This window comes from Tyto alba, unplaced genomic scaffold, assembly GCF_018691265.1.
Source record: "Tyto alba isolate M040663 unplaced genomic scaffold, T.alba_DEE_v4.0 Super-Scaffold_34, whole genome shotgun sequence".
Taxonomy (NCBI): Eukaryota; Metazoa; Chordata; class Aves; order Strigiformes; family Tytonidae; genus Tyto; species Tyto alba.
Genome location: NW_024881309.1, coordinates 5,926,909 through 5,954,340, shown reverse-complemented (window position 1 = coordinate 5,954,340; position 27,432 = coordinate 5,926,909). Strand labels below are relative to the sequence as shown.

General features: G+C 46.5%; 2 protein-coding genes across 12 annotated transcripts in view; both read left to right on the top strand.

The window, feature by feature from the left end:
- The window catches only part of NSD3 (nuclear receptor binding SET domain protein 3), a 48,158-nt gene extending 28,209 nt beyond the window's left edge, over nt 1-19,949 (top strand). Inside the window, exons 15-24 of one of the 4 annotated variants that reach the window (XM_042801348.1) lie at nt 2,859-3,008; nt 5,169-5,325; nt 5,897-6,099; nt 6,564-6,676; nt 7,505-7,774; nt 11,173-11,289; nt 11,540-11,681; nt 12,243-12,349; nt 12,718-12,922; nt 14,331-19,949. In XM_042801348.1, coding sequence (XP_042657282.1) covers nt 2,859-3,008; nt 5,169-5,325; nt 5,897-6,099; nt 6,564-6,676; nt 7,505-7,774; nt 11,173-11,289; nt 11,540-11,681; nt 12,243-12,349; nt 12,718-12,922; nt 14,331-14,572 — 1,706 coding nt within the window. In that variant the 3' untranslated portion in view covers nt 14,573-19,949. Of the gene's footprint in view, nt 1-279; nt 414-2,858; nt 3,009-5,168; nt 5,326-5,896; nt 6,100-6,563; nt 6,677-7,504; nt 7,775-11,172; nt 11,290-11,539; nt 11,682-12,242; nt 12,350-12,717; nt 12,923-14,330 lie in introns of those variants that run through there. The other 3 variants (XM_042801349.1, XM_042801350.1, XM_042801351.1) reach the window with 3 other exon arrangements.
- A 403-nt stretch (nt 19,950-20,352) lies between these two features.
- Nucleotides 20,353-27,380, top strand: PLPP5 (phospholipid phosphatase 5). 8 transcript variants are annotated; one of them, XR_006166126.1, is made up of 9 exons: nt 20,359-20,513; nt 20,672-20,780; nt 22,145-22,235; nt 22,423-22,486; nt 23,786-23,910; nt 24,311-24,481; nt 24,831-25,147; nt 25,742-25,907; nt 26,358-27,380. XR_006166126.1 is itself a non-coding variant. In XM_042801507.1 (7 exons), the coding sequence occupies exons 1-7, from the start codon at nt 20,437-20,439 to the stop codon at nt 25,312-25,314; spliced, it is 750 nt and encodes a 249-aa protein (XP_042657441.1). In that variant the 5' UTR covers nt 20,353-20,436; the 3' UTR covers nt 25,315-25,620. The 8 variants fall into 8 exon arrangements, 2 of the variants coding, with proteins under 2 accessions (XP_042657441.1, XP_032854205.2); XR_006166128.1 differs by lacking the exons at nt 24,831-25,147; nt 25,742-25,907; nt 26,358-27,380 and adding exons at nt 25,202-25,431; nt 25,942-26,268 and having other exon boundaries at nt 20,353-20,513; XR_006166127.1 differs by lacking the exons at nt 24,831-25,147; nt 26,358-27,380 and adding an exon at nt 25,202-25,431 and having other exon boundaries at nt 20,353-20,513; nt 25,742-26,268.
- Nucleotides 27,381-27,432: the final 52 nt, after the last annotated feature.

Sequence of the window (27,432 nt, the reverse complement as noted above, 5' to 3'; positions counted from 1 at the left end):
GTCTTTGAAGTACAGCTAGCTGAAAAAGTGTGAGGTGGCATTCTGCTGGCAGACAGATGCTTTGAGGCGTTTTCATGGGGTGCGAACTCCGAGACAAATGTACACCTAGCCTTCAACGTCATTAATTTAACCAATAATTGTCCAAAAGACCAACCTGAATAGGTGGAAAGAAGTTCTTTGTTTTCTGGAGCTAGAGTAGAATCATTAAAAGCAATTTTTCTGGTAGGAGAGCAGTTCCATAATATTTTCAGTCCTTCGGTTTTATGTTTTTTCTCTCAGTTGTCCGGAGTCAGTCTGGTATCAGGATCAGATATAGGTTTATGACAGAAGAGTTTCTGTGGATCTTCCCTGGTTTGAATGTCAGATTAGAAGTGTCTCTTGGCAAGGTCCAGCGGAGGCTTTAGTCTGCCCCTGTAAGTATCGATGCGAAGGATTCCCTGCAGTAGGACGATGTCTTGTCCTGCTGCTCTGCTCCTACATGAGGTAGGTCGTGGGGTCGTAGCCGTTAGAGATCAGCGCTGATGGAGTGTTGCTGATCTCCAGGGAAGCTCTGTTTATACTGAGATGTGAATGGAAGGCAATGGCGGGCTTCTGCCCTTGCATTTATCTGAAATACTTTGTTTTCTTCCACTATTAAGCTGTAGTATCAAAATACATTGCATGATACAGAACAGCTAAGTAAATTTCTTTGAAGTTGTACTTTATTAAACCTGTGGCCAGCTACTACAGGTGCCTGAAGCTGACTTAAGATCCCAATCATAGAAACAGAAGATTATAAATCTGTTGTAGTTTGTTATAGATAAATACGAAGGTGAATCTCCTTGGGAATTTTTTCTCCAGGTTTTGGCTACTTACTCTGTGACACAAAGGTGAAAAATAGAGGCTGCCTACTTCTCTCTGGTAGAACCTATTTAAAAGCTTTATGAAAAGGGGTATCTGCTGTTTGGCATCCCTCTAATACGACACAGAAATCAGAATTCAGGAGTCAAATTCCAAAACTGAATTACAATAAAGGAGTCTAATGGTTGCTGAAGAGGCAGACCTGCATTTATTTCCAAAAAATAAATGAAGTGCAGAAGAAAATTTGCATGCTTTTTTCTTTTTCCTTTTTTTTTTTTTCTTTTTTCTTCCATTTGACATTGTTTTAGTAATTCTGTTTATACCTAAATCTAGCTTCATCAGAGATGGCACTGCAGAAGGCTGTATTTTCTCCTGGCAATATAAGTAACCTCTGAACCCCAGCAGATGGAATTTCCTGTCCTGTATATTCACTGAATCTTAGTTATGAGAACTTTAAAAGTTACAAACAGCTACCACTGACTGAATCCTCTGTATTTTACAGCAACTATGTACTTGTTCTTCTAGAAAATTTTTGTGGGGTTTGTTTCTACTAGGCATAGCTGGAATCAGGAGCCAGTGTGCTTCACCGAAGAAAGATTGTGCGAGGTTTACATTTAGCAAACTCTCCCGGATGGGTTGAATTGAGTCCTCTCTAGTCATATGTGGTCAGCATGAGGGACATAAGGTGAGGACAGCATCTGTGGCAGGAGCACGGAGAGTACCTGCTCAGAAAGAACTGGGGAACTGAATGCTTTAGAAACACTTGGGCATCTGTCTGTGAGAAGGGTTATTTGTTTAGTTTTAGTTGATACCAGAAGGAGGAACTTTGTATTTAGATGCAAAGCATTACTGAAGTGAGAAAATGTAGATATGAGACAATCTGTAAAACGTACAAACTTGCTTATCATGAGGTACTTCAAATGCGGTATATTTTAAGACTTCTTATTCACCTTCCTGAAATATCCTTCATTAAGCACGTTATAGTTCATCTGATTGCATGTGTAGGTCATACTTGTTTTATGAATCCTCCTGAGGATGTGCTTTCCAGGTAGGCTGACACCATTCTCCTTACAGCAGGATTTTAGGCACCCCACTTCAAAAGCTTCTCTACAGCACGCAGCTCTGCTTGTGTCCCACGAGGGAAAGAATTGGTAGCTCATCTTTCCTGCTTCTTTGGGTCCCAGTTGCTCTGCTCATCCATGAATTACTGGCCAAATGCTTCTGGTCTGTAGCTGCGGGGCTCTCACCTGGGCTGCCTAGCTCTTTGGAGCACTGAGGAAAAACTCTTCTTGGTGGAGAAAGACAGAGAAATGCAAACACATCGTTTGAAATAAAGGCATCTAGGAGAACAGGGTGCTTGACTGCTCCGGAGTAGCTGTGGGAGGGCAGCGTTGGTGGAGCTTTACTTAAACACAAGTGGCGTAGGGCAGAACTTTCATCTGTTCTTACCCCTCCGGTGCCTTGCAGAGTCGCTGACCCCTCCTGGTTATTTTTTTCCAACACAACTGTAACGGCAAAACACTGTCATAGACGAGATCTTAGAGACAGATTAGTAGTAAGTGGGATGGTGAATTCTTGTATACAACGTCTGCTTTTTCAGTTTGTAGCCCCAACTAACAGCGTGACCTTTGCAGTGACTGTCATCCCCCAGCTCTTCGAATTAGCTTGCTTTTTTGAATTTGGGAGGGAGGGTGGATCACACAGATTTAAAATTGGTTGCTTTTCTTGTGCTTTTCTATAAATGCACAAATTAAGGGTAAAAGCACAACCAAAATGCCACTTAGAAGCAGCTTATTCATCATAAGTTATTCCAGTTAAGTTTAATTTAGCCTCTCCAACACATAACCTCTTTCTTAGTGAAGAAACTTTCTGTCAGACTTTTCTTTTTCTTCATTTTATCTTTTTTTCATTCGCACATATACGCATTAGAGGTGTTCGTTTGATTTATTTTATTTTCTCCTTTATGGAATCATGGGTAGTTTCATTGCAACTCATGTCTTTCTGTTTGTTTCGTATAGGGTTGGTAGTGCAGGATCATTCAGACCCCCTGTTCAGTTCATATGCCTATAAGTCCCACTACCTACTGAATGAATCAAATCGTGCTGAGTTGATGAAATTACCTATGATTCCTCCTCCTTCGTCAGCTTCCAAAAAGAAATGTGAGAAAGGTAACCGAAATAGTTTCTTTCTCTTTAATTTACTTTGGCTTTTTCTATTATTTCTCTCTCTTTAAATCAAACAAGAAATGTCTGCTTGTCAAGCACCTCTTACTGCTTTTCAGTAAACTTCACTCATTGGTTATTGTGAGCGTGTGTTCATGTTGTTGGCGATTTTTTTTTTTTTTTTTTATTACAAAAGGGCTTAAAATAATTGCTGTCACTAAATTCTCCTTGAAAGAGGTTAAACCGTTTTGTATCTGGCCCAGGGTACTCCAGCTTTAGGGGAGCTATTTACACGGTGACGCGAAGAGCAGGCAAGTCGAGCTTTGATGTCGTTGCGGTGCCGTACTTCCCAGGGTGGCGTAACCCACCTGCTTAAATTGATTTTTTTTTTTAAGCGCGGAAGAAGGGGGGGGACGTTCAGTGTCAGACCTGCCCGGCAGCCCACGGCCGGGCCTGGGAGGAGACCCCGGGTGAGCGGGGGCGCGCGGCCCAGGGGTGCCCGGCGGGCACGCGCGGGCGGGGGGCGGCCCCGCGAGGGAGCGCGCGCGCGTTCCCCCCTGGCGCGGGCGGTGCGGCGGCGTCTCGGCGTGCCGGGGGGGGGGGGGGGGGGGCTGCGGCCGGCGCGCCGCACTCGGGGCGGTGTTTTATTCCCCACGGAAATCTGAGCGTGCAGAGTCGGTGCCCGGTCAACCACTCTAAAGCCAGGTTATTTCGAACGCTGCTAGACCGGCGGCTTCCGGTAGTTCCTGTAATTCCTGAAAACAAAAATTATTTTGAGCCCTCTGCTTAGCTTGAGCAATATCTTACTAATGCATCCTGAGAGCAAAGTGTCGGGTTTTTTTCTTGCTTAGCTCCGAGAGTTTTGTGTTTGATTTTGTTTGGTTTTTGCATCTCTTGGCATTTTACCATGTTGGATAACGTTTCAGTAATTTACACTGGGTCTGTATTTCCTCTGAAATAACACTTGAAAAAAAAAAAAAAAAAAGTTAACGTTTTGTTATGGGTTTGGGGAGCTCTGAAAAATCTGTGTGCTTGGATTTTACTGGTTTTTGGCAGAGGAAATACAGTATTGGTCATGCAACTGATTTGTTTAAGGAATGCTTATTGTGACATGCAACAATCAATGCAATGATATTTTTGAAAGTCTATAGGTGGACAAGATTTTCTGATAAATGTTTGGAAGTCACTATTCACACTTCTTTTGATACTGTCTGAATACTCTCAAATCTCTCCCAGGTTTTCCATCTGGGACACAAAAACTTGTTAATTTTAAAAATATTTATATATCTATAAAAATGTGTGTATATATTTTATATACTTGCTTATATAAAATATTACAATATGTGTAATGTATCAAGTCTTACTGTATGAGCTGCTTTGTTTGCTGAGGGTGGCTTAGAGATGTGCTGTGGCTCTCCACGTTAATACATCTGCCAAAATGTAAGCCAGCCAAAACAACTGTTGTCCAAATAAGTGTAAACTTCAGAAATTAATGTTAACCACTGCGCTAAGATTTCCTTCGTGCGCAAAAGGAACTTTTGGGATGGGGACAACTTGTGTGGTGTCTCACTCTGCATTATGTGCTGTGCTCATACTGATAAACTTTTCTTTTTGTGGAATAAACACACTTATCATTACAATTCTTCTATAATGTCCTTGGCACAGAAAAGCATTGATCAACCTATAGGCTGTGGGGTTTTTTAATGCACACTAACTGATTGCTGGGGGATTCAGTCATAATGATGTTGATTGAAAAAGTGAGTCTTAAAAATTTGGTTATTTGTCATTGTTTTGGCCATCACCAAAGAAATAAACCAAAGTTTTGGCCAAAGAAATAAAAGCTAGCGGCACTGCTGTCAGATGCAGTCCTGCCTTTGGGAATGTTGCTTCTCCTGCCAACTTACCTCATGTTTAAAAAATACGCAGCTGCTTTTTTGTATGTCTTTGATGCAGTTAAGATTCACAACTTGTACATTAGATGATTGCACTGCACAGTCTTTTTTAACCAACATTGTTAAGTTTGACTTGATCCCTTTCTTTTGCCATTTTTTTCTGTGGGGCAAACAAGAATCTGGAAGGGATGATTTAAAATGAATGTCAGTTGCTATGCGCAGGGAGAAGCAAGTGCTTACTTCTATAAACCAAGCAGGGTTTCTTTGTTTAAAGGTGGAAAACTGTTGTGCTGTGAATCCTGCCCAGCTTCCTTTCACCCTGAGTGTCTCAACATAGAAATGCCTGAAGGATGCTGGAATTGCAATGACTGTAAGGCTGGCAAGAAGCTACGTTACAAGCAGATTGTTTGGGTCAAGCTTGGAAATTACAGGCAAGTTTGCTATTTTTGTTTCATGCTTTGCATGTTTTTAATGTACTATAGAATTACAGGAAGATAACTCAAAGCAGCTCAGTCTTTGTAAACAAGAACTAAAAATACAGTAATTCATCTACTTCGTGTCAGACATCGACGTCGCCCTTGAAATTAAATTCTCCTGCTTTTTCCAGGCAATGGTGGATACTTGATTGCTCTGACATTTGCTCTGTAGAGTGTAATTGCGATATGGAAAACCAGGGACTGTCTTACAGAACCAAGATGTCCTAGCTTGTGTTCGCTGTTAGTCACCAGCAGGAATGCAAGCATTTATAGGTGATCTTAGAAGTCCACTCTCACGCCACATATGTTCTTAAAAGGCGTTTCCAAAATTTGGAGTAAGAACTCCTCTTGTGTTTTGCATGGTGCTTCACAAGTATGGCCAGAGGGACCCTTGGTTGCATAAGGAAGGAGTTAATTTCTTTAAGAAGGGAAAACTGCCTTTTCTTTCTCAATCCAGTTAGGCAAACTCAGAAGCTAAGGCTACGGTTCAGGGAACTTACATTGTTCTTTTTTTTCTAACTTTCAGGTGGTGGCCAGCAGAGATCTGCAATCCCAGGTCTGTGCCTCTCAACATACAGGGCCTCAAACATGATATCGGGGACTTCCCAGTATTTTTCTTTGGTTCACATGACTACTATTGGGTACACCAGGGCAGAGTTTTCCCTTATGTTGAAGGAGATAAAAGCTTTGCTGAGGGGCAAACTAGTATTAACAAGACCTTCAAGAAAGGTAAAATCAAACAAAGTTTATAGTGGTTTATGACAAAAATTCCACGTGTTTGTGTCTCCATCACCACTTAACCTGCATGGGAATATTATGTGACTAGTGTTCTGTGTTCACGTAAAATTGCAAACATTACGTAGATCCCTTGACTGCAGATAAAAATATGTTTCTTTCAGTGCCTACTCATTGTGTATTGTGGGCAAGTTCAATTCTTCCACAAACTGGGAAATGTTAAGATGGAGCTTGGGCTCTGCTGCATGGGATCATTGTTCAGTATCTCAGTATCTACTGAAAAGTACTTGATGATAAATTCATGATATACTGCAATAACTCATTCGTAGCTTCTGGTTTTGTTTACAGAGCTCTATTCCAAGCTTTAAAAAAAAAAAAAAATTTAAATACATACATGTATATGCTTGATTAACAGCAGCTGGTGCTAACTGCTTTCTATTTTGAACTCCCTTGCACAGCACTTGAAGAAGCGGCAAAGCGCTTCCAGGAGCTGAAAGCACAAAGAGAAAGCAAGGAGGCATTAGAAATTGAAAGGAATTCAAGGAAACCCCCACCTTACAAACACATTAAAGTGAGTTGGCTTCTTTATTTTCCTGTTTTTATTCTGTGCATGAGTAAGCTATGTATTTAAACCAATATTTGCAACAATGCAAGCTTAAGGAAATTCACATAAATCATTTTGCTTCTCTTTAAGAATCTTTTGTTCTGTCTTACAGGACTATAAACCAGTCTTTTAGCACAGTATTTGAGAGAGTTAACAGTTGAAGAACAGTTTTACCTGAGGTAGAATTTTGCTGGTTGCAAGCTTGTCTTGTGTGTCTTAGATACATGCTGGCTGTTGCCACTTACTGAACTTTGTTAAAGCTGAACTCGGTGTTGTTAGGGATACTGACTGTTTATCCTGCTGCAGAGTCTAACTCTGGCCAGCAATTCTGGACATGCAGGACTCAGTGGTTTTCCTCCTAATGTTTTTAGTTTTAGTTGGAAGAAATCTCAGTAATGTACTTGATAAACTTTGTGTGCTTTTTTTTTCCTGAACCAGTAACTTTAATGGGGAGAGAGACTCATGGTGTATTGTCTGGAGTCATGAATTTTAATGTTCTTCACTTAAATTGCTTACTATTGGCTTCTCTGAACAGTATGTGTCCCCAGTTAAGTTAGCAGTAGAGTGGCAGCTACCACCTGTAAAAGCACAGGCACGTGTCTGCTGCTGAATTGCAAGTAGTACTCTTGTTGTGACACACTATCCTTCAAAAGGATCTAGAGGAAAAATAGTGAGGTAGTCATTATTTTCTTGTCTTCTTGTGTCAGCTGATGAGTGGCCTCCAGTAAGGCTGTTAAGTCTGTGTTCTTTGTGCATTTTCTTCATTATTTATTCTTTTTTCCCTTTGTGCCACAGTCCAACAAGGTAATAGGGAAGGTTCAGATCCAGGTAGCTGATCTGTCAGAAATCCCTCGCTGTAACTGCAAGCCATCGGACGAGAACCCCTGCGGGCTGGAGTCAGAGTGTCTGAACAGGATGCTGCAGTACGAGTGCCATCCCCAGGTGTGCCCGGCCGGGGAGCGATGTCAGAACCAGTGTTTCACCAAAAGACTCTACCCTGACGCTGAAATCATAAAAACTGATCGACGTGGATGGGGTCTCAGGACAAAAAGGAACATTAAAAAGGTAGAATTATGACGGACCAGGGTTGTGATAGCCATCGGTGTAGTTTTATGTGAAAACACTGCAACTCCATGTACCTTAAGTGAATGCATACAAAAATTTCAGCACTTGTAAGTAAACGCCGTGCGTTAAAGAGACGTGAAACTTCTGTAGGGGAAGCAGTAATGGTGAGATCTGCTTAGCTCTTTTGACAGAAGCGTCTTAACCTTGATGCTTACGGAAGCAGAGTTCCAGGTGATTGTGAATTTGTGAATCCTGTTGTGTTGGTGGAGGGAAAGAGCATGTGTGTGTGTGTTCTCACTGCCTACTGGGCAAGAAGGGAGAGAGTGGTCTGGAAAAAAGTATTTTGAATGGTGGTTTCTTTCCCTAAATAAGGCTGTTGAAGGTGGTGAAATCTTAGAGGGCTGGCACAATAAGTTGCCTGGGTTTCTTGTCCTTTTCTTCCTCTCATCCTTATCGCAAGCCAGCAAATGACATCCACAAAATACGAGAGAAGCTCAAAGGGTGGGTGGAATCAGCTTGAATTGTGAGCCCCTTTTCAGGGAGTTACTCTTAAGCCTTTCCTTTTGCCTTTTTATGCTGTTACACAGCAACATGCTGACAGCATTTTCCTGTTAGTGGGTTGCTTGGAGTGGGGGAGTTTGCGCTATCACTCTTGCAGATGTCTGGTCACAAGTCAGCTTTCTCACCCTCCTGGCATTCAACCCTTCAGCCTGGATTTGCTTCAGAAGAACTCGGAGGCGGTTGTTAAAGAAAGGCTAGAGGTGACCAGGCTGCATTGGACAACATACTTTAAAGGTTCTTAGAAGCTCGGGAAAACAGAGAAGAATAATGAAGATACAGAGATTACTGTTGACGTAAATGATGCTTCTATAACAACAAAAAGCAGCGAGGACTGACAAGCCTCAGGAAGTGCTACAGATTTTGGCTCAAATATTAGAATGGCTGGTGTCTTTAAGAGGATCAGGGGGTGCCATCAGTGAGGAGGGGGAACAGGAATATTCCTCCCTGAGTGTCAGAAAGCCATTGGATGTGGATCACTTTGGTTTTCCTTTACACTGTATTGCTGGGATTCAGGTGGGAGATGCAACTGCTGGTGTGGAAGAACGAACTCTTACACTTGTGTAGCCAAGCGTGAGAATCCTCATTTAGCTGGATTGCAGTCTTGCTGGACTTTGAGGCAAGCATGAGGATGATTGGCCTGGCTCTCACCTCTGCTTTAACTTGCCAGGCAGAGGAATGGCTCTGATGGACGGATGTGTCTTTTGCCCTTACTGATGCAGGCTCTGTTGTTTCTGAACAAGGAGATGGCCAAGCATACCTGAAGAGTGGAAGATGCAGTTGTGCACACGGATGGAATTAGACACTGTAAGACTTCAGGACAGGTTGTTTTTGTTGTGCAGCCCACACGCTCAAGACTGTGCTCTAGGGAACTCTTTTGCCTTTGGTTGCCTTCCTACTTTCTTCAGTTTGAATTTGCACTCATCTTAACAGCAATAGTATCCTGGAGCTTCTCATCCCAAGGAAGCAGGCCATCGTCTTGGTGGGCTCAGACTTGATGGGAGGATTACACTGCTCTGCCCCATAGGGAGAAGGTGGCTGCTCTGCAAACTGGAAATTCTGCTGTGATCTTTTGGCTTGGATGATCACTGTGGGATGACATGTTTAGCTTCCAACGTAATCAGAACATGTAGAAAAAGCAAAGAGATTCTGAATTGATTCTTTTGCCATTCAGCAATATGGTACTTAACTGTACGCACAGGTAGTTTGGAGGATAATCCACTGAAGAGTTCCTGCAATGTCAAGATGAAAGCTTTGGGCTCATGTATAGTAATTTCAACTGTAATTTCTTCGCTTTTGTCCATTTTTACTAGACATCTACTTGCTTAGCTTTTTAAAATATAGCTTACCGTCTCTAGAAGTCTGAGATATCAAAATATTTTGTAGCAGTTTGACAAACATGTATGTAAGTAGGTGATATTGGAGGTGTTTTAGCAGACCAGCTTCAGAGAGGGTGCCGTTAACCACTTCTGACTGCATTTGGAATGGCTTTCAGCCTGTGCTCACCTGACTGATGTGACAAGTAGCTAGAGGAATAGTGGGGGGAAACGCTGTGTTTAAAAACCTTTTAGTACACTACAGTTACTCCTGTCACAACTACCCGGTGAATTTTTATACCGGGCTTTGTGGTGTTTTATAGTAGAGCTCCTGTGAATTTAATGTGCAGACTTTATAAATGCATTAATGTCCTGTAAGAGCTTTACTGAAAACTGTTGATGGTTGTGTTGAATTGGCCAGGTGTTCCCAAACATATGGGCTGAACTCAAAGCGACGTGGTGGTGAAGGGACTTCCGTTTTTTCCCCTTAAATTTGAGCTAAAATTTTCAGAAACACCTAAGTCATTTTTATCACGTGAGTGTGCAGTAGATAAGACTCAGACTGTTCCAAACTGTGAATCAGTCTTAACTAGTACTGGGCTGCTGAGTCACTGAGGTGACTTACCTCAGAAAGGTGACCCGAAATGCCTGATTTCCACTCTTACCCCTTTCCTTTACTGCTCTCTTAGTCCGTGTTTGGGCTGAGCTGCGGGCAGGGAGCGGCATCGCCCGGAGCCCGGCCCAGCCTTCGGGCCGTCCCGGGAGGCGCCTGCCCCGAGCACGGCTGAGAGCGTAGCACTTGTTAACCTGTCAGTACTGCACGTGACAAGAGTTTTTCTTGAAGTATCAGGTGCTTGGTGGACACTGGAATTTCAGAATTTCAGATAGCTATTTTTAACAGTGTTTTAAACCATCAGCGGCTGGCTGTCTTGACGAAGTGATGCTTGACTCCCTTGTAGCAAGGTATCAGTCACACCCCAGCTCTTCTGAGTTTCCTCAGGTGAAAGTTGGGAGCACGCTGTTGGCGTGGAGGGCTGCTTTTAAACATGGTTTTTAGCAATTACTTTTTTTTCATTTACCATTTTTGTATAATCTGTGTTTTATTAAAACTTTACTGCAAATGTTCTGAGCTTATTTACAAGTCCTGATAAAAGTGAAGTATGTAGTGAAAATACTTGCCATTGTAATAGTTCGTGTTTCCTTAGGAGTCTGTGAATATTGTCTCGTCCTTTTTAAAAGAAGGCATGAAACTTTAAAGGATTCTAGAGTAGTGGCAAATGTGGCTTGTATAGTGAATACAGAGCAGTGCTTGGCTCTCCTGCCTTCTTACTTTGAGTGGGCTCACTGCTTAGACCACAAATACCTGGTGCACATATTCACTTATTGCCTACTACATGGTTAAAGTCTAATGCTTTTTGTGATGATTAGAGTATATTTTATATGAAATTCTTTTTTCTGTGCTGCTTCCCTTTACCATCATAAGAAGTAGTAAGCATGGGTTTCTTATTTTCCTTTACTTTTCAGGGTGAATTTGTGAATGAATATGTTGGTGAGCTAATTGATGAAGAAGAGTGCAGATTGCGGATCAAACGTGCACATGAAAACAGTGTAACCAATTTTTATATGTTAACTGTAACAAAGGTAAATATTATGTCTTGTTTCATATGAACTGTCTGTGGTTGAAACTAGGGGCAAAATGCTGGCAGAAACATCATTCTGTGCTCGATGTCATCCTCCTACTGAGAACTGACTCTGCAGGGAAATCTTACCACTTTTAACTAACTTAAAATAAGCATGTTTTTTACTGCTTTAGCCATTAGTAGTCGCTTGTCAGCAGGAAACCTTTTTTTTTGTTTGTAAGTACTGAATGTCTTTGTCTCTTTATTTGAAGGACCGGATAATAGATGCTGGCCCAAAGGGGAATTATTCTCGTTTTATGAACCATAGTTGTAATCCAAACTGTGAAACACAGAAATGGACAGTGAATGGTGACATTAGAGTTGGACTCTTTGCTCTTTGTGATATTCCTGCAGGTAAAAAGATGGCACTATTTTGCATGTATACTTTTGTCTTGAAACAGCTAAGTTCCTAACTTGGTCATGGCTTTTTTTCCTCTGAAGTTACTTAACACCAGAAACATTTATAGGAACTTTGTCGTTCATTGGAGTGGAGACAGATATTTGAGTTCCAGTTTTAGTAGGGATCTCATAGTTAGAATTAGTGTGAAGCTGAAAGCTACTGTTGAATGTAACTGCAGGGTTTGCTGCTAAGTCCAGTGTTTACTCTGTGTCATGTAAACGCTTACCGTAGCGCTGATGCTTTCACCAATACTTGTCTGGTGTGGTATTACCTTTCCATGTTGAGTGTTTTTACCTGACCTGTCATGTTAACTGGGTCTGTACGATAGTGTAGCTGCTACTTATGTCTGATCTAGGCAGAATTTGCTACCTTCGGAGTTCATGCTTCTCCTTTTAAAATGTGTCGCTGCTAGATCTCACGCAATATGAAGAGACAAATGCTAATGAAATGTCATTGTCATAAGCCTGTCTTTCCTCAGTGCCTGTGTGGGTAAATTGTTTTTCTTTACCTCTTAGGAATGGAGTTAACGTTTAATTATAATTTGGATTGCCTGGGAAATGGTAGGACTGAATGTCATTGCGGAGCAGAAAACTGCAGTGGTTTCCTAGGAGTGCGTCCAAAGGTACGTGGGTGAAAAGTGAAACTTCTCTTCCCAAATGCAGAGAACTAGTGAGAGTAGGGCAAGGAGAGGTTTTTGTTTTATTTAACTTTTTACATCTATGTAATACTTTCCACCCTTGAAAGTCTCTAAAGATTTTACAGTTATGGACCGTAGCACTATTGTGTGTCGGCTGAAGTTAATTTACCAAGTTGTGTTAATTCAGATAATGTGTGGATGGGCATTTCTGGCTTTTATAGATTAAAGCCACTTTTTTGAGTGGATTTAATTTAAGCATCCTTCATGCAAATAATAACCCAAAGTTGATTAAATTAATTTTATTGCAAGGGGTTTATAAAGTAACTGTATGCTGTGATCTTTGTAATTGCTAGACAGCATTTGCAACGGCAAATGAAGAGAAGGTGAAGAATGCAAAATTAAAGCAAAAGAAACGGAAAATAAAAACAGAACAGAAGCAGATGCATGAAGACAACTGTTTCCAGTGTGGAGATGGGGGAGAACTAGTCATGTGTGACAAAAAGGACTGTCCCAAAGCATACCACCTCCTATGCCTTAACCTGACTCAACCACCTTTTGGTAAGAGCAGTCGTATGGCTTCCTATTCATCTTTTCCTTCCTGCAGCAGGACAGTGTTTGAGCTGAAGTGCAGTATCCACTTACATTAAATGCAGCGTATTTGCTTTTGCAATACCATTAATTTTTAGAAATACATCAGGTGGCAGTGTGCCTAGATGAGAACTGATGGACAGAGAGGCATTGTAATACTTTCTGATGTTGTTCTTGTTGCATCTCTTTCTTGGATCAAATACCCTCCTCTTACTTTGATTGAAATATAACCCTCATCTTGATGTCTCAAGGTCACCAAGTGCAAATCAAATGACAGTTCAAACCACTGACATAGCAAGCATGACGTGTAGGGCTTGATTAATCAGTAGATGTGTTCAAGTTATCTACTGTATCCTGATGGCACCTGTCTTCCATTTGACTTTTTCCATGCTAAGTCATCGTTTTTTGTATCTAGAGCTCAAATTGTTCCGCAATACAACATCTTTGTCTAATTGCAGGATTTTGTAAATGTCCGTGTCTCTCTTTAATCTTCCTGATTCCAAAGGCTTCAGTGAAAATAATTAGAAGTCCATCTTAGTCTGTGATTAAATTAACCAAAAGGCTGCCGTGAGCGATGTTGAATCTCTCAGGTGCCTTCTCAGCATATTAGAAACGTGGAAGCTATCCTCAAAATAGCTTATTTGCTGCAGAAAGAAATTTTAACAACTTAGCACCGAGAACAAACTGAGTTAGGTTTTTCTCTTTGGCTTTGTTTTCCTTTGAAGTTCGGGGCAGGGCCGTATCCTGGCCCAGACGGGCTGATGACAGCTTTGTCAGAGTCTGGAGTCCCAGCTGGGCGCTATTCTCGCTCTTCAGGACGCGGGTCTCGGCACGCTGTCGGTGCGGTGTCGTGTCCCTGTGAGGGAGAGCGCGCGCTGTTTCCCAACAGTAACCCAGCCCAAGGGGACTTCAGCAAGGCTTGGGCACAGCAGCAAGAAGCTTTTGATTTTCCTTTTTTGCTATGCTCAGTATACCTTTGGGGTCTGAGAGTTCAGCAGCACGTGGTCATACAGATACATGTCTGAATGGTTTGGGGCATCTGGGGGTTTTTATGCTCAAACGTATTTTTACACAACTTGTTCTCTGAGCCATTTCTTGCTTATTTTTGAACTATTTTAAACTCTGGTTATGCATGCAGCAACGTTTTGAGCCAAGTGAGGCCCAAATAATGCAAAATGACTAAGAACTGTTTCCAGTCAGATTCTTGTAAATGAGAAGCAGAAGTAGCAGCTACAGTAAGAGCTGATTTTTCTGAACTTTCTTTGCGTTCACCTGAACCATTACAACGTGGCATAGGGGTTGAAGGCCAGTGCTGTCCTCAAAATGCACTAAATCCTGCTTCCTGTCTCTCTCTTCTCCCTTCCCCTCCCATCCTCAGGAAAGTGGGAATGTCCATGGCATCAGTGCGACGTCTGTAGCAATCCTGCAGTTTCGTTCTGCGAGTTTTGCCCTCATTCGTTCTGTAAGGATCATGAGAAGGGAGCCCTGGTGGCATCAGCGTTGGATGGCCGTCTCTGCTGTGCCGCACATGACCCCAAATCTCCCGTGGCACCTGAGTACTGGAGCAAGATAAAGTGCAAATTGGAACCACAGAATCCTGTAGAAGAAGCAAATGAGTGAATTTGCTTAAAAACAAACAAGGGAGGGGGGAAGAGGGGCAAACAGGCGATGAACTTGAAGAGACTGCTATGACACATTCAGTCTTTGTCATCAGAGCTGTCATGTGTGAGCTGGGGATGGGACCATTTAATCTTAGCAAGCAGAAGCAGGCAGTGGTGTTTGTTTTTTATTGTTTGGTCTTTCTTTTGCCCTTGAATGTGCTACAGCAGCTCTTACTGTTGGAAACCAGAAACGTCTTGGCCTTCAAAGAAAAACGTAGACCTTTCGACAGTGAAAAGAATATTCTGTTTAAGATAATGTTCTTCGAGTGTAGAAAGCAAAGCATAGCAACATATTTATTTATTTAATTTCTAAAGGGTGTTGAAGATCTGGTTTTGATCAGTCAATGTGTCTTTAAAAGCAAAATAGCGAAGCCAACGTAATTTTTATGTCTAGCTTATGAAAAGAATAAAGCCTCCCCACTCTGTGTAACATTGAGACGCCATAAAGACAGATGTGGGTTTCAGACCGGGTGACCCTCAAATGCCTCTATTCCAGTACTTATTTTTAAAGGCATCTTGAGAAGGTAGGTTATATATCATGTTAACTTACGAATATTATTGTAAAGCTTTTCCTATGAGAAATCAGGTGTATGACTTCTTAGAAGTGCTTGTAACACGAGATCTAGCATTGTTTAAGGAGGGAAGACATCGTGGTTCCTTGCTCGAGAGCTATCATCTGTGTTTGCAGACAGGTGGAAATTCAGAAGGAGCTTAATCGCACAGTGGTCATTTCTTTATCCCACCTCATTTGGGAAACCTTCCTAGTTAGGACAGCCTCCCAGCCTCACTGGTCACACACTGCAGCACACTCAGAACTGAAGTCTTAATCCTGCCAGTGGGAGCTCTGCCATTGACGTCTTTAGATGGAGGATTGTTCTGTGCGTGTGCATTTGTGATCTGCCAAGTCTGCACTAATTTATAGCCATCATATTAGTTTGATTTTTTTTTTTTTTTAATGCTGCCTTCTCAGACTCCTGTTAGCTTTGAAGAAAATTTGAGCACTTAACGAATCCAACTCATGTGCCTGTTTGTTTTGATTGACTGTTCAGATTTTTTTTGCTGAGAGAGATCTTCTAACTTCAGTCTTCATTGTTAATGGAGCTAAGAAAAATCTCAGCACTTCTTCAGTGAACAGGGTATTTTCTGTCTGGGTAACGCGCCATGTTCACAGCAGCCAACTTCAGCCTCATGAGACGTTTCTCTTGGATTTCCTCTGTTAATCAGCGGAGAGACAGGATCTTTCAGTGAGGCTTCTGAAGTGGCTTAGCTAGGCTCCGGCTCCAGATTTTGTTTTGAAAACCTGTTGTCCATTTCTTGTGCAAGGAGTTTAGAGGGACTAGTTTCCTCAGGCTGAAATTAGTCTTTGGTGAACCTCCTCCCCTAGCCCACAGTCTTACAAAGCACTGTGCATCTCCCCCTGCCCTGGTATAGCTAGAGTGTACTTTTGACTCGTATACCTATATTAGCTAATGTCGTGCTAGCTTTTGTTAATGGGTATTTAAAATAATCCTGAATGGAAAGAAACAATACCAAGTGTTGCTGGCATCTGGCTAAATTAAGCCTTTGAAATTAAGAACGTAGTCTCTGGAAAATTGCTTACGTAAACCTACAGGAACACAGTGACTTCTCAGTTCAAGAAAATAGTTGGCTGAAAAAGTACATGTGGTATCTGAGAACACGTCTTGCCTCTAGCTGGTGTCCTTCTCGTCCTCAAATTTATGTACGGGAGGGAGTTTTTTGTGTGTGCAATTGTAAAATTACAAAATACACTACAGTCTCTTCAAGCAGCTACTGTGCCATTTAACTGATCTGTCGGTTCATCCTCTGAACGTCTGCAGATGCCTTTCCGACAGACTTGGGGTGTCTCGGGTGGCATAACCCTGCAGCTATCTCGTGGGTCAGTTTGTGGTACAGAGGGCTACCGGGATCTATAAAGCACTTCATCTTGTGGTCCGTACTACAGTGAATGTCTGAAACACTAATCTTGCTTGAAAGCAGTGCTATATTTTGGTATTTTTTACAAAAAAAAATTTACAAAAAGGATTTTATTTTTCTTAACATTTTATGTGATAAATGTCTCTTTTTAAGCTCTTATTGGGGGTGTTTAACCTTTTCAGAAATTCCAAACGTAGCTCTTGCTGCCGTGTCTGTAAGGCCCGATGTGTTTACTTTGTATTATTTATTAGGCTTGGTAATGTTCAGATGATTTTTCTCTTGGGAAGTCAGAGCATTCTGAGTATTGCAGACACGCTGCCGTGTGGGCGTGCCTCCCCGCGTGCCGTGGTTCGGCGGCGAGCGCTCGGCGTGCCAGGGAGCATCGGCAGCCCCGACCGGCCCTCGCCGCGGGAGACGTGCTGCCGTGGCGTGCCGCGGCTCGCCGCGCGTGTGGGGCTTCACAGGAGGCTTAGAAACCTGCACAGTGCTGCGAACGGAGGCCTGCTGCTGCTCCTGGGCCGTGCCACTTGATGTCTTTGGTTAACTTTGTTTTCAAACTTCTTACAGGTGCTCCTTTTTTCCACCAAAAAAAAAAAAAAAAAAAAGATTAATAATAGCCAACGGCTGGGCTTGGACTTCAGAGGGAAAATGGGAGATTGGTTTATAAGCTTGTACAACTTATGAACAAAAAAATCTGAACTGGATTTCATGCTGTTGCAGAGAAGGTGAATCTTTCAAAAAACTTTAATATTCTGAGATAAGAAAATACCTGCTTCAAAGTATCTTGGTAACTGTAGGGGGGTTTGTTCTGTATGCCAAACACAAAATGTTAAAATAGACATTTTAACCACATCTTTAATATCAATAATGCAGTTCCTTTGTAAGGAAGATTCAACAGGTCTTTTGATTAATTGGCATCGGCAGAGCGGGGAGTCAGCTGCTGAATTAAATTTGTGTGGTCTCTAAAATAAGTGTATTGGATAGTTTGGTCATTCCATGCCGAGGCGTGAATCACTGCAGAACTGCTGGTGATTTTGGTTGAGAACTTAAATCTGCTGTTTAAGACTGTCAGTTGTTCCTTCACTGGAATGCGCCGTCACACTTTCTTCCCTTACTTTTCTTTTAAATTGTTGAGATGGCACCACGCCTCTGGCGAACACCAGACTCCCGCTCTGTCGCCTGTGCGCGCCGTGTAGTGCAGTGCCTGAGCTGCTCTGCAAAGTTAATGGGATTTTGTTGTTTACTGGAGCTTTTACTCTACAGTTTGCACCTTAGCACAGCGCAGACGTTCTGCAGCCCATGGCCAAACGGTGCAATGGCTGGTTACTACCATTTTCTAAATACATGGTGCAAGCATTAGTTATTGTAGCTTTCAGATTATTAGTATAGACTTGTCCTATCAATAGACTGTTGAAGGCATTTGCAGCTCAGGAAGGATAATGTTAAAGGCAATTTTGTGGGCAAATTACCTTCTCCGGTCACTACCATGGTCTTAGAGAATCTGTTAAAATGGAGTAATAGGGCTGGAATGTTTAATTTTGGCCTTTCCTCTAAAAAACTTCATGTATCTTAGTTTCAGGATAGAGTGGGAAAGACACAATTACTGGACGTAATTAACAATGAGCATAAAATCTGTATATATTGAAACTTTACAGAAATATGTGGGTGGGGTGGGGGAGGAGGGTGGGAGGGGAGATGTCCAACGCTGGTACGAAGTAGTCACTTTAACATTGAAACCTCTGCCTCATTGAATTCAGGGTTTAATGTACTTGAAGCTCTGCGGTTCCTTATACAGCTTTTTTTATTTATACATAACTTTTTTTTGTATACTACATTGAAAATGTCTTTGACTTCCCTGAAGTTACTTTCTGCTCCCACTGTACAGTGAATCTATGGCAAATGGGAGAGTTTTTCAGAGCAGCTGTCTCAGACTTGTGTGTGTTCAAGAAGTGTTGCATGAGAGACGGCAACCTTGGAGTAATGCTGTCCATTTGCTTTCAGTTTTCCATCAACTTTCCCCCACCATTTATGTTTGTGTAGCAAAAACATTTGCACTTACAATACACTCCTACACTTTGGATGTATTCACAATGTTGTTCCGATGAGAAAAAAAAAAAAAAAAAAAAAGGAAAAAAAGGGAAAAAAAGAAAATTAAAAAAAAAAAAAAAAAGCAGTTTCCTATTATATTCTATTCCTGAGTGACAAGCTCAGGTCCTTATTACCCCTGTGAGGGGCTATCTCACTGCTCTGGAGAGAGGGGAGTTGTTAAGCTGAAACTCTGTCTGTGCTTTGCATAGAAGACTTTTGTAATTAATGTGAAATCAAAAAGGGAAAACACGTACAAATTTGCCAAAGCCATTCACTCCTTCACTGTTGCTCGTGTGGTACTACCTGCCGGGGGCCGGCTGGTGGCACCCGGCCCCTCCCAGCAGTTCCCGCTTGCTTTTGGGTTATCAACAGCCTGGACAAAAAAATAAAGATAAATAAAAAACAAACAAAACAAAACCAGAAACAAAAAAGCATTTCGTCTTCACCAGTCGAGCTGTATCTCATTTCTGGTGTCACTTTTCCTTTTCAAACAGACCAGTCGCGTTGCCACAGAAAACAAGGCGCTAACGTACTGTTTCAGCTGGCTGGTAATAAGGGTTTTTGTTCGGCGTAGGGGTGTGCGCATACCTGGGGTTGCTGTGAGAAACGAAACCCGTTTGTTTCCACACGAGTGATGTTGCACAACACAGATACCTGCAGATTCCGTTTCCATTCCCATGTACTCTTGATCTGTAAGGATGACCTTTGTAGAGTCGTTATTTCTGTAGACTTTGTTTATCTGTAACAAACTTTGTAGATTCTGTGAAATGTTATTTTAACGAAATCACTCAAGTCTTTAATAGCAAAGCATCAATATTCACTGAAGTCGGTCTCTTAAGAGTTTTTGGAAGTTGACTAGAAGCTCTTGACACTAACGAAGTAGTGTTAAATTTCCCTGGCGATGTTCCACTGGGGCATTACTGTATTATGACTTGATGTTGCCGCATAGACTTTGAAATATATGATATTTTGGGGGTTTTGTTGTTCGGCCTATGTTCTCTTGCATAGTGTGAAACCTGTAAAGCTTGGTTAACCTGTATATAGATAGCTGACTGTCGACTAGTTATAGTGTATCTAGACTTGCCTGTAATATTTTAGCTTCTTACTGAATGTGTGTGATGGTAGGAACATATAATTTTTGTACATTATATTTACTGAGATGTTGCCTTTTTTATTTTACAAATACTTTGGAATTCAGATGTGGTTTTTGCTTCCGTGAGGATTCATTTGGAAAGGTTTTTAACGACATTCCACTGATTTGAACTTTTTTGCTTGAGGTTGACTTCAATAAATCGTTCTGAATGTTCCAACGACCCAAAAGGCTTCTGCCTCTCGCTGCCCGGGGCCGCGGCTGCCGCGGCGGGGGGAGGGGGCGAGGGGCCCTCAGCGGGGCCGCCGGGGGGCTCTGGGCCGGGCCGGAGGGGCCGGGGCCGCCCCGGGGAAGGGCCGGGGGGCTCTGGGCCGGGGCCCTCAGCGGGGCCGCCCCGGGGAAGGGCTGGGCAGGGCCGGGCTTGGCCGAGCCGGGCCAGGGACCCGGGGCCCTCAGCGGGGCCGCCCCGGGGCAGGGCCGGGCCGGGGACCCGGGGCCCTCAGCGGGGCCGCCCCGCTCCGCCCCGGGAAGGGCCGGGGCCCTCAGCGGGGCCGCCCCGGGGAAGGGCCGGGCCGGGGACCCGGGGCCCTCAGCGGGGCCGCCCCGCTCCGCTCCGCCCCGGGAAGGGCCGGGCCGGGGACCCGGGGCCCTCAGCGGGGCCGCCCCGCTCCGCTCCGCTCCGCCCCGGGAAGGGCCGGGCCTCGGCGGCCATGCGGCGGGCGGGAGGGCGGGCGGCGGAGCTGGCGGCCGAGGCGGCGGTGCGGGCCCTGCTGCTGGCCGCCTTCGCGTGAGTGCTGCGGGGCCCGGCGGCCGCGGGGCCCGGGCGGACAGCGGGGCCTCCCCGGCGCTCGGCGGGCCGCGGCCCTGAGCGGGCGAGGCGGCAGGATGGCGGGGGTGCGGGGGTGCAGCCTGCCCGAAATCCGCCGGTGTTTTTCCTCTCCCCAGGATCATGGAGTTCTTGCCTCCGTTTCAGCGTGTGGTGCAGCCTGAGGAGATGTGGCTTTATAGAAACCCGTACGTAGAGGCGGATCACGTCCCCACAGTACCCATGTTTGTAAGTGCGGCTGTTTCCTGCCTTCGCTTGGTGTTTTTTCTCTCATTAGCAGCTATCCTTTTAAAGCAAAGCTACTAAAGCTTGTATCGCAAATACCGGTAGTTCTTAATGTATGTTACTGAAAGCACAAACTAGACAGCATTTACAGTCAATTTTCGTCATCTTTTTAGGCTTTATCAGCCAGGGTTGTCTTGGGGATTTTAACTCAGCTTGTAAAAACAAATGGGGACTTTTTGCTGTTGTTCATAATCAACTCCATGCCCATATTACTAGGACCACAGAAGATAGCGTATCTCTCACTGTCAGGGAATGTTTTGCTTGAAAGCAGCTACTTTCAGCAAAGGTTTTACTGTGAAAATGTTCTCTTTACGCCTGTAGCCTCTGTTAAAAGGGTTTAACATAAAACCGTGTTAGATTTCCAGTAGACAACAGTCCGTTAAAGGGGTTGTCTTCCTCTGAAGTGGGGGTGTTTCAGTGAGATGCTCTGGCTCCTGGGTTGGGCAAGCACTCACTTTCTCAGCAAATAGCACTTGTGATTTTCTGCTAGAGGTGGACGCTAAACATTAAAGGTCAAAACCTTGGTGTAGCATTTGGATTTGGCAGTGTAAAGCACGATGTCTGCCAGACTTCGGGTGGTAGCAAACTCCTTGGGAGCCTGTCAGACACACCGTGGACAACCCCGGGGTGAAATCCCGCAGCCGCAGTCGCCGCTGAGATGTTGTGAATGGTAACTGGTTTCCTCTGAATCAGTGGCTCCTGTATTTTGTGCTGACAAGCAGCATGGGCGCTGCCGACGAAGAGCTAATCCTTGTGCTTGCGGGGTGGGGAGAGTTGAGGTGCTGTGGCTGATGCTGTGAAGGGGTGCCCGCAAGCAGGAGAGGAGGGAGCTGCAGGCAGGGTGATGTGAAGCCAGCCAAAGCAGCGCTCTCCTGCCAGAGGTGCTGTCTGAGAGCCTGCGGGCATGCTGGGCTTTTCTCAGAGGAGTGAGGGCTCTGATGCTCTGCCGAGCGAGTGCACAATGCAGAGAGGGGTGCACTGAGTTATTTGTGCTGCCTGGGGTTGAGGGTTTTGCTTCGGTACAGGCAACATCCAGTAGCCCGTGGGCATTTGTACGTGAGGTGCTGCTGCTGGACGACAAACAGGAGGAATGGCTGTGCTCTGGGGAGCACAGGGTTATTGGGGCTTGCTGCCAGTGCAGCTGGGGCTGGTTTTGCTTTCTGATGGAAGTGGAGTGTTTGGAGAGGACAGGTTGCTGCTTGGCTTTGGGGACGGAAAGGTGTGTAGTCTCCCTGCTGCTGTGTTCTGGAGAGTGCTTAAATCTGCTTTGCTAACAGACAGCTAACAGTCTTCTTTTTTTGTGGCAGTTCATCGCGTTTCTGTCTCCGTTATTGCTCATTGTCCTGGCAAGAGTGTTCATGAATGCCGACCAGGAGGACACGCGAGAAGCCTGCCTAGGTGAGCTCCTTCTTATCCTGGAGAGCTGCAGCCCCATGAGGGGTCTGTCCCGATGCTGCAGCTGTGAGCCAGGGGTCTCGTGGATGAGCCCTTTGCTCTTGCTGTCATGCCAGGGCTATCGAAGCCGAGCTCTGGGGCTCCAGCTGAATGGGGGCGATGCTGACATGACCTCTCTGCTCTCTCCTAGCTGCCAGCCTTGCTCTCGCCCTGAACGGGGTTTTCACAAATGCCCTGAAGCTGATTGTGGGGAGGTGAGACACTGGCTTCTTCCCAGCTGCGGCGTGTGGGGTGGGGAAGCATGTCTGCGCAGGGGCAGAGCTGCAGTAGCAGGAGCGAGGGCCAGAAGCTGAAGTTGGACACGCTCAGTCTGGAAAGAATGTGCTTTTTCTAGCTGTAAAGACAATTAAATATTAGAACAAACACTGGCAGGGACTGGCTGTCTCCGGGCATCATTTAGGTGGGCTCATCCTGTGCCAGGGAGGAGTGCTTTGGCACACGTATGGGGTGGTTTCACCTCTCTGGGCCATGTGGTCAGGGTAGAGAAAAGCTACCTGTGCTGAGCTGCAGCCCGGGAGGTTTGCTCTGGCCCTGTGCTGAGCCACAGCCCGGGAGGTTTGCTCTGGTCCTGTGCTGAGCTGCAGCCCGGGAGGTTTGCTCTGGTCCTGTGCTGAGCTGCAGCCGGGGAGGTTCGCTCTGGTCCTGTGCTGAGCTGCAGCCCGGGAGGTTTGCTCTGGTCCTGTGCTGAGCTGCAGCCCGGGAGGTTTGCTCTGGTCCTGTGCTGAGCTGCAGCCCGGGAGGTTTGCTCTGATCCTGTGCTGAGCTGCAGCCGGGGAGGTTCGCTCTGGTCCTGTGCTGAGCTGCAGCCGGGGAGGTTCGCTCTGGTCCTGTGCTGAGCTGCAGCCCGGGAGGTTTGCTCTGGTCCTGTGCTGAGCTGCAGCCCGGGAGGTTTGCTCTGATCCTGTGCTGAGCTGCAGCCCGGGAGGTTTGCTCTGGTCCTGTGCTGAGCTGCAGCCCGGGAGGTTTGCTCTGGTCCTGTGCTGAGCTGCAGCCCGGGAGGTTTGCTCTGATCCTGTGCTGAGCTGCAGCCCGGGAGGTTTGCTCTGGTCCTGTGCTGAGCTGCAGCCCGGGAGGTTTGCTCTGGTCCTGTGCTGAGCTGCAGCCCGGGGGGAACCAGGGCACGCTGAGGCCGCTTGGGACCTCGGTTCTTGTAGGGCGTTCGCTGTGCTGGGCTGGCCAGGGAGGATCAGGACGGGCCTAATCCGCAGGGGCGAAGCGGGGCCCTGCCCAAGCGGCGGTGGGCGGGTGAGGGGCCGTGGCTGCCGCCCGGCTCTCGGCCGAGCCCGGCCTGCCCGGGCAGGAGCGGAGATGGGCACCGCGCTCGGCTTTGCATTTCTCGCAGCCCGGGTGGCCCCGCCATCCCTTGGCACGATGGAGGGACCTGTGCGAGGCGCCTGGCGGCTGCGTTCGGGCGTGGGTGCTGGGCTGTCTCCTGAGCGCCGTGCCGGGAGCGCCGCACGCCCGAGGGCTACGCGCCTTGTTCTCTGCCCTAGGCCCCGGCCGGACTTCTTCTATCGGTGCTTCCCGGACGGCCGAGCGAACGTGGAGCTGGTGTGCACAGGCAACCCTGGCATAGTGACTGAGGGACGCAAAAGCTTCCCCAGCGGACACGCTTCGTGTAAGTTTTCCATGTCCCCTACCCGCTGCGGCCCCCACGGCGAACTGTGGTGAACAGAAGCCCATGAGGAGGGCAGCTTGGGTTTGCATTCACTCACCCCGCGGCTTTGGATACGTTCACTGGCCTGTTTGGGGGCCTCAGCTTTCCCTCTGCAAAGCAGTGGGGTGACAAATGTAATCTGAAGATGTTTTGTAGCTCCTGAGAGGAAGGATGCTTCCCCGGCACCAGCCCCTCTGGCTCCTTCATTGCTCATGGAAGCTGGTGCTTCCCTTGGCTTGCATGGACAGGACACACATCGCCTTTCAGCCCTTCCACCGCGGCAGGGGAGAGGGTGAAGGTCTGGCTGAGAGCCCGCGGCAGAGCCCGGAGCCGTTTCTGAAGTGACATGCTTCTCTTTCAGTCGCCTTCGCTGGCCTCGCCTTCTCTGCCTTCTACATAGCTGGGAAGCTGCGCTGCTTCGCTCCGGGCCGGGGAGGCAGGGCTCTGCGGCTCTGCGCCTTCCTCCTCCCGCTCTTCCTCGCCACCCTCATCGCCGTGTCCCGCACCTGCGACTACAAGCACCACTGGCAAGGTGGGTCGGTGTCTGCCCGTGGGCCTGGGTGGGTGTCACAGCCGGGTGCCCTGACCGCGGGCGGGGGGAGTCTGCAGTGCCCCAGAAGTGTTCAGAGCCCACGGTGGAAACTTGGGGTTTTTAATCACTCCTCCTCCGGTGGTGATTTTTTTTTTTTTTTGCTGCCTGCAATGTGGTGATGCCTTTCTCTTTGTTTTTGAAATACACGCCAAGCTTAGTTTTATAGCCAAGGGTCAAGGTGCCGATCCAGCTCAGCTCTGAGCAGGCTGAAAAGCTGCCTGCTGGAGAGTTCAGTCGTGAAGCTTGGGAGGGTAAAGGGAAGTTAACTCTCCTCTGGTCTTGCCCACAGATGTGTTGGTTGGCTCAGTGATCGGCTTCCTGCTTGCATACCTCTGCTACAGGCAGTATTACCCTCCTCTGATGGACTCCATGTGCCACAAACCATTTCTGTACAAATCCAAAGAATTGCCAGTGCACCAAGAAAAGCCTGGAGCTGCCAGCTTTCCCCTAGATATATAGCGACGGGCTTTGTCCTGCCGGCACCTCTCCTGCTGCTCCTTCAGTGCTAGGGCAGGGGAAGGCTTTGGGGAGCTTGGTCATGGTCTGCAAGGAGTAGCTCAGATGAGGATGAACCTGAAAGCCAAGCAGGCGTTCTCTGCGGTGCCGGTAAGTTGTCTCCTGCTCAGGGGCCTGTGTCGCTTCGTTAACTGAATTTTGTAGGTGTCCCTCCCCTCGGGCCCGCTGCGAAGCGAGCGAGGCATTCAGCGTGTGAACCTGCGGGCGACAGCCCAGCTACGAAAAGTGCTGAAGCAAGAACTGGAAAAATAGGATGATCTGGTGTGCCCCGTCCAGTGGGTGTTCTGGTGTCCGGTCCAGAAAGCAGCATCGGTTGTCTCCGTCAGACCAGCCGAGCTCCCAAAGTGAAGTGTGGGACCTGCTCCTGGTGCCAGGTTTAAGTCCGTCTTTTCAATTGCAGCTGAGCTGATTCAGAGTAATAATGAGCACGAGGTTGCAGTCTTTAACAGTGGATTAAGTGGGGGAGTGGGAAGATTAAACTAGCATGATCATTATTTGTATTATTGTGCTAGCCCTGATTTTTTCTAATTTGCCAAATAAAGGAGTTGATTTTTTTTAATGAACTGTGGTACTAAAAACTTTACTTGAAGGACTTCAAGGGTTTACTGCTGTATAAACCATTTTCTTTGGTGTGTCTGCAGGGGTTTCTAGGTGAATATTTATTTTGTATTTCTTTCCTTGCAGCTTTAATACAGCTGTAAAGAGATGACAGTCAGCAGAAAACGAAATGGTGTCTGAAAGCAGCCCTTCAGAGGCGCTTGTTTCTCTGCACCATGGTTTGTTTTCTCAGACAGTGGAAGGGTAGAGTGCTGCTGAGAGGCCCGAGGCACAGCTGTGTGGCAGGACTGTTGTAAGTGGTTATTTGTCACTAGTCTCCTCCACAGAAATGTGTATTCCTGATCGAGCGTACGTACGTGCAGACAGTGACGGCGAGGCTGTGTCGGAGCAAGGCACGTGTGCCTCTGCCAAGTTCAGGACACAACAGGAATGAAAACACCACCCCATCATCTTCAGTTTGGGCCACATAAGCCCTCTGTGACCCTGCAACTTCAATAGAAGTTACAGAAATAGCTTTACTTTCCCCTAAATTTGTGCACATGTGAATTCTTCAACCCCTTCCCCTCTACTCCCCAAACACGCACACGCCACAGTCATCTACTTATTTATTTTGGCTTTTACTGGAAAAGACATTAAATAACATTTAAAATGTATTTAACTTTTTTTTTTTACAAAGTGCATAAATTAAAAAGCAGATCATGAGTGTCCCGTGTTAAGACTGTTCCTTTTCCTACTGTTGTAGGAGACGCTCTAGCAGTCAGTAGTTCAGGCACCGACTGAGCAGCATCTGTTTCTGCAGTCAGGTAAAAGAACAGTTTCTGTTCCTCTGGGATGGGAGGAGGGATGCAGGCTGCAAACAAAACCTTTCAGACAGTGCAAACAATGTAGTACAGCAGAGGACAAACAATCAGGCTGTGGAAAAAAGGCTCCTTGCCCCATGCAGGGCAAAAGGCAGTGGGAGGGAAAGTGGTTTGGCTCTTCCACAGGCTGTCACAGCAACGACCTGACACAGCCCATCAGGGCCAGGTCTGCCTCCGCCTCACCCCAGGCTCCGGCCTCCGCCCTGGGTGGGTTTGGTCCCAAGGGAGGGGTCACCCAGGGCTCTGGCCCCGTCCCCCTTGGAGCAGAGCTGGCACGCCGCAGGTAGCTGCAGACCGACCTGCCTGCAGCGCCGGTGCCGGTTCTTTAGTGGGGTCACGGGGACACAGTGTCCGGAGCCTACAGATCTGGGCTCCAGCTTGGCCAGCTGCGTTCTGTGTGTTTAAAACCAAAATCAATGACTCGAGCCTGGCTGGCGGGTGCAATCCCAGTCGCCACCCTGAAAGCCACGCTGCAGCAGGATGGCAGCGCTGCTCCGCGCCCCTGCGAAGCGCAGGAGGGCTGTCCCTCCAGGCCTCCCAGCCGCCTGGCTGCTGCTGGGGGGCGGCTGCTTTCCCCCGGTCCAGCTGCAGGTTGGGCTTTTCCCCTGTGTGGTCACACCCGGGCACCGGCTGGGTGCTCTGCAAGATGCAGGCAGTGCCTGGGGGAGGCCCTGGGTTTGCGGCCACCGTGGGCTGGGTGAGGGTGCTGAGAACTCTCTGCCAGCACGTGGCAGTAGGCAGGAGCACCTAGGTCAAGTGTGCACAAACGTGCCGCTCTCACGAGGTGTCTCGTGGGGCAGTCCTGCCTGGCACAGCCCACGGGTGCCCAAACCCTGCGGCAGCCATCCAGGGAGATGAGAATGGCTGGTAGACACATTCCTGCTCGCTTGACAGCAGACGCCTGTGCCCTGGGCTTCACCTCCCCAAAACCGCAGTCCTCCCGCCCCGGTGCTCGGT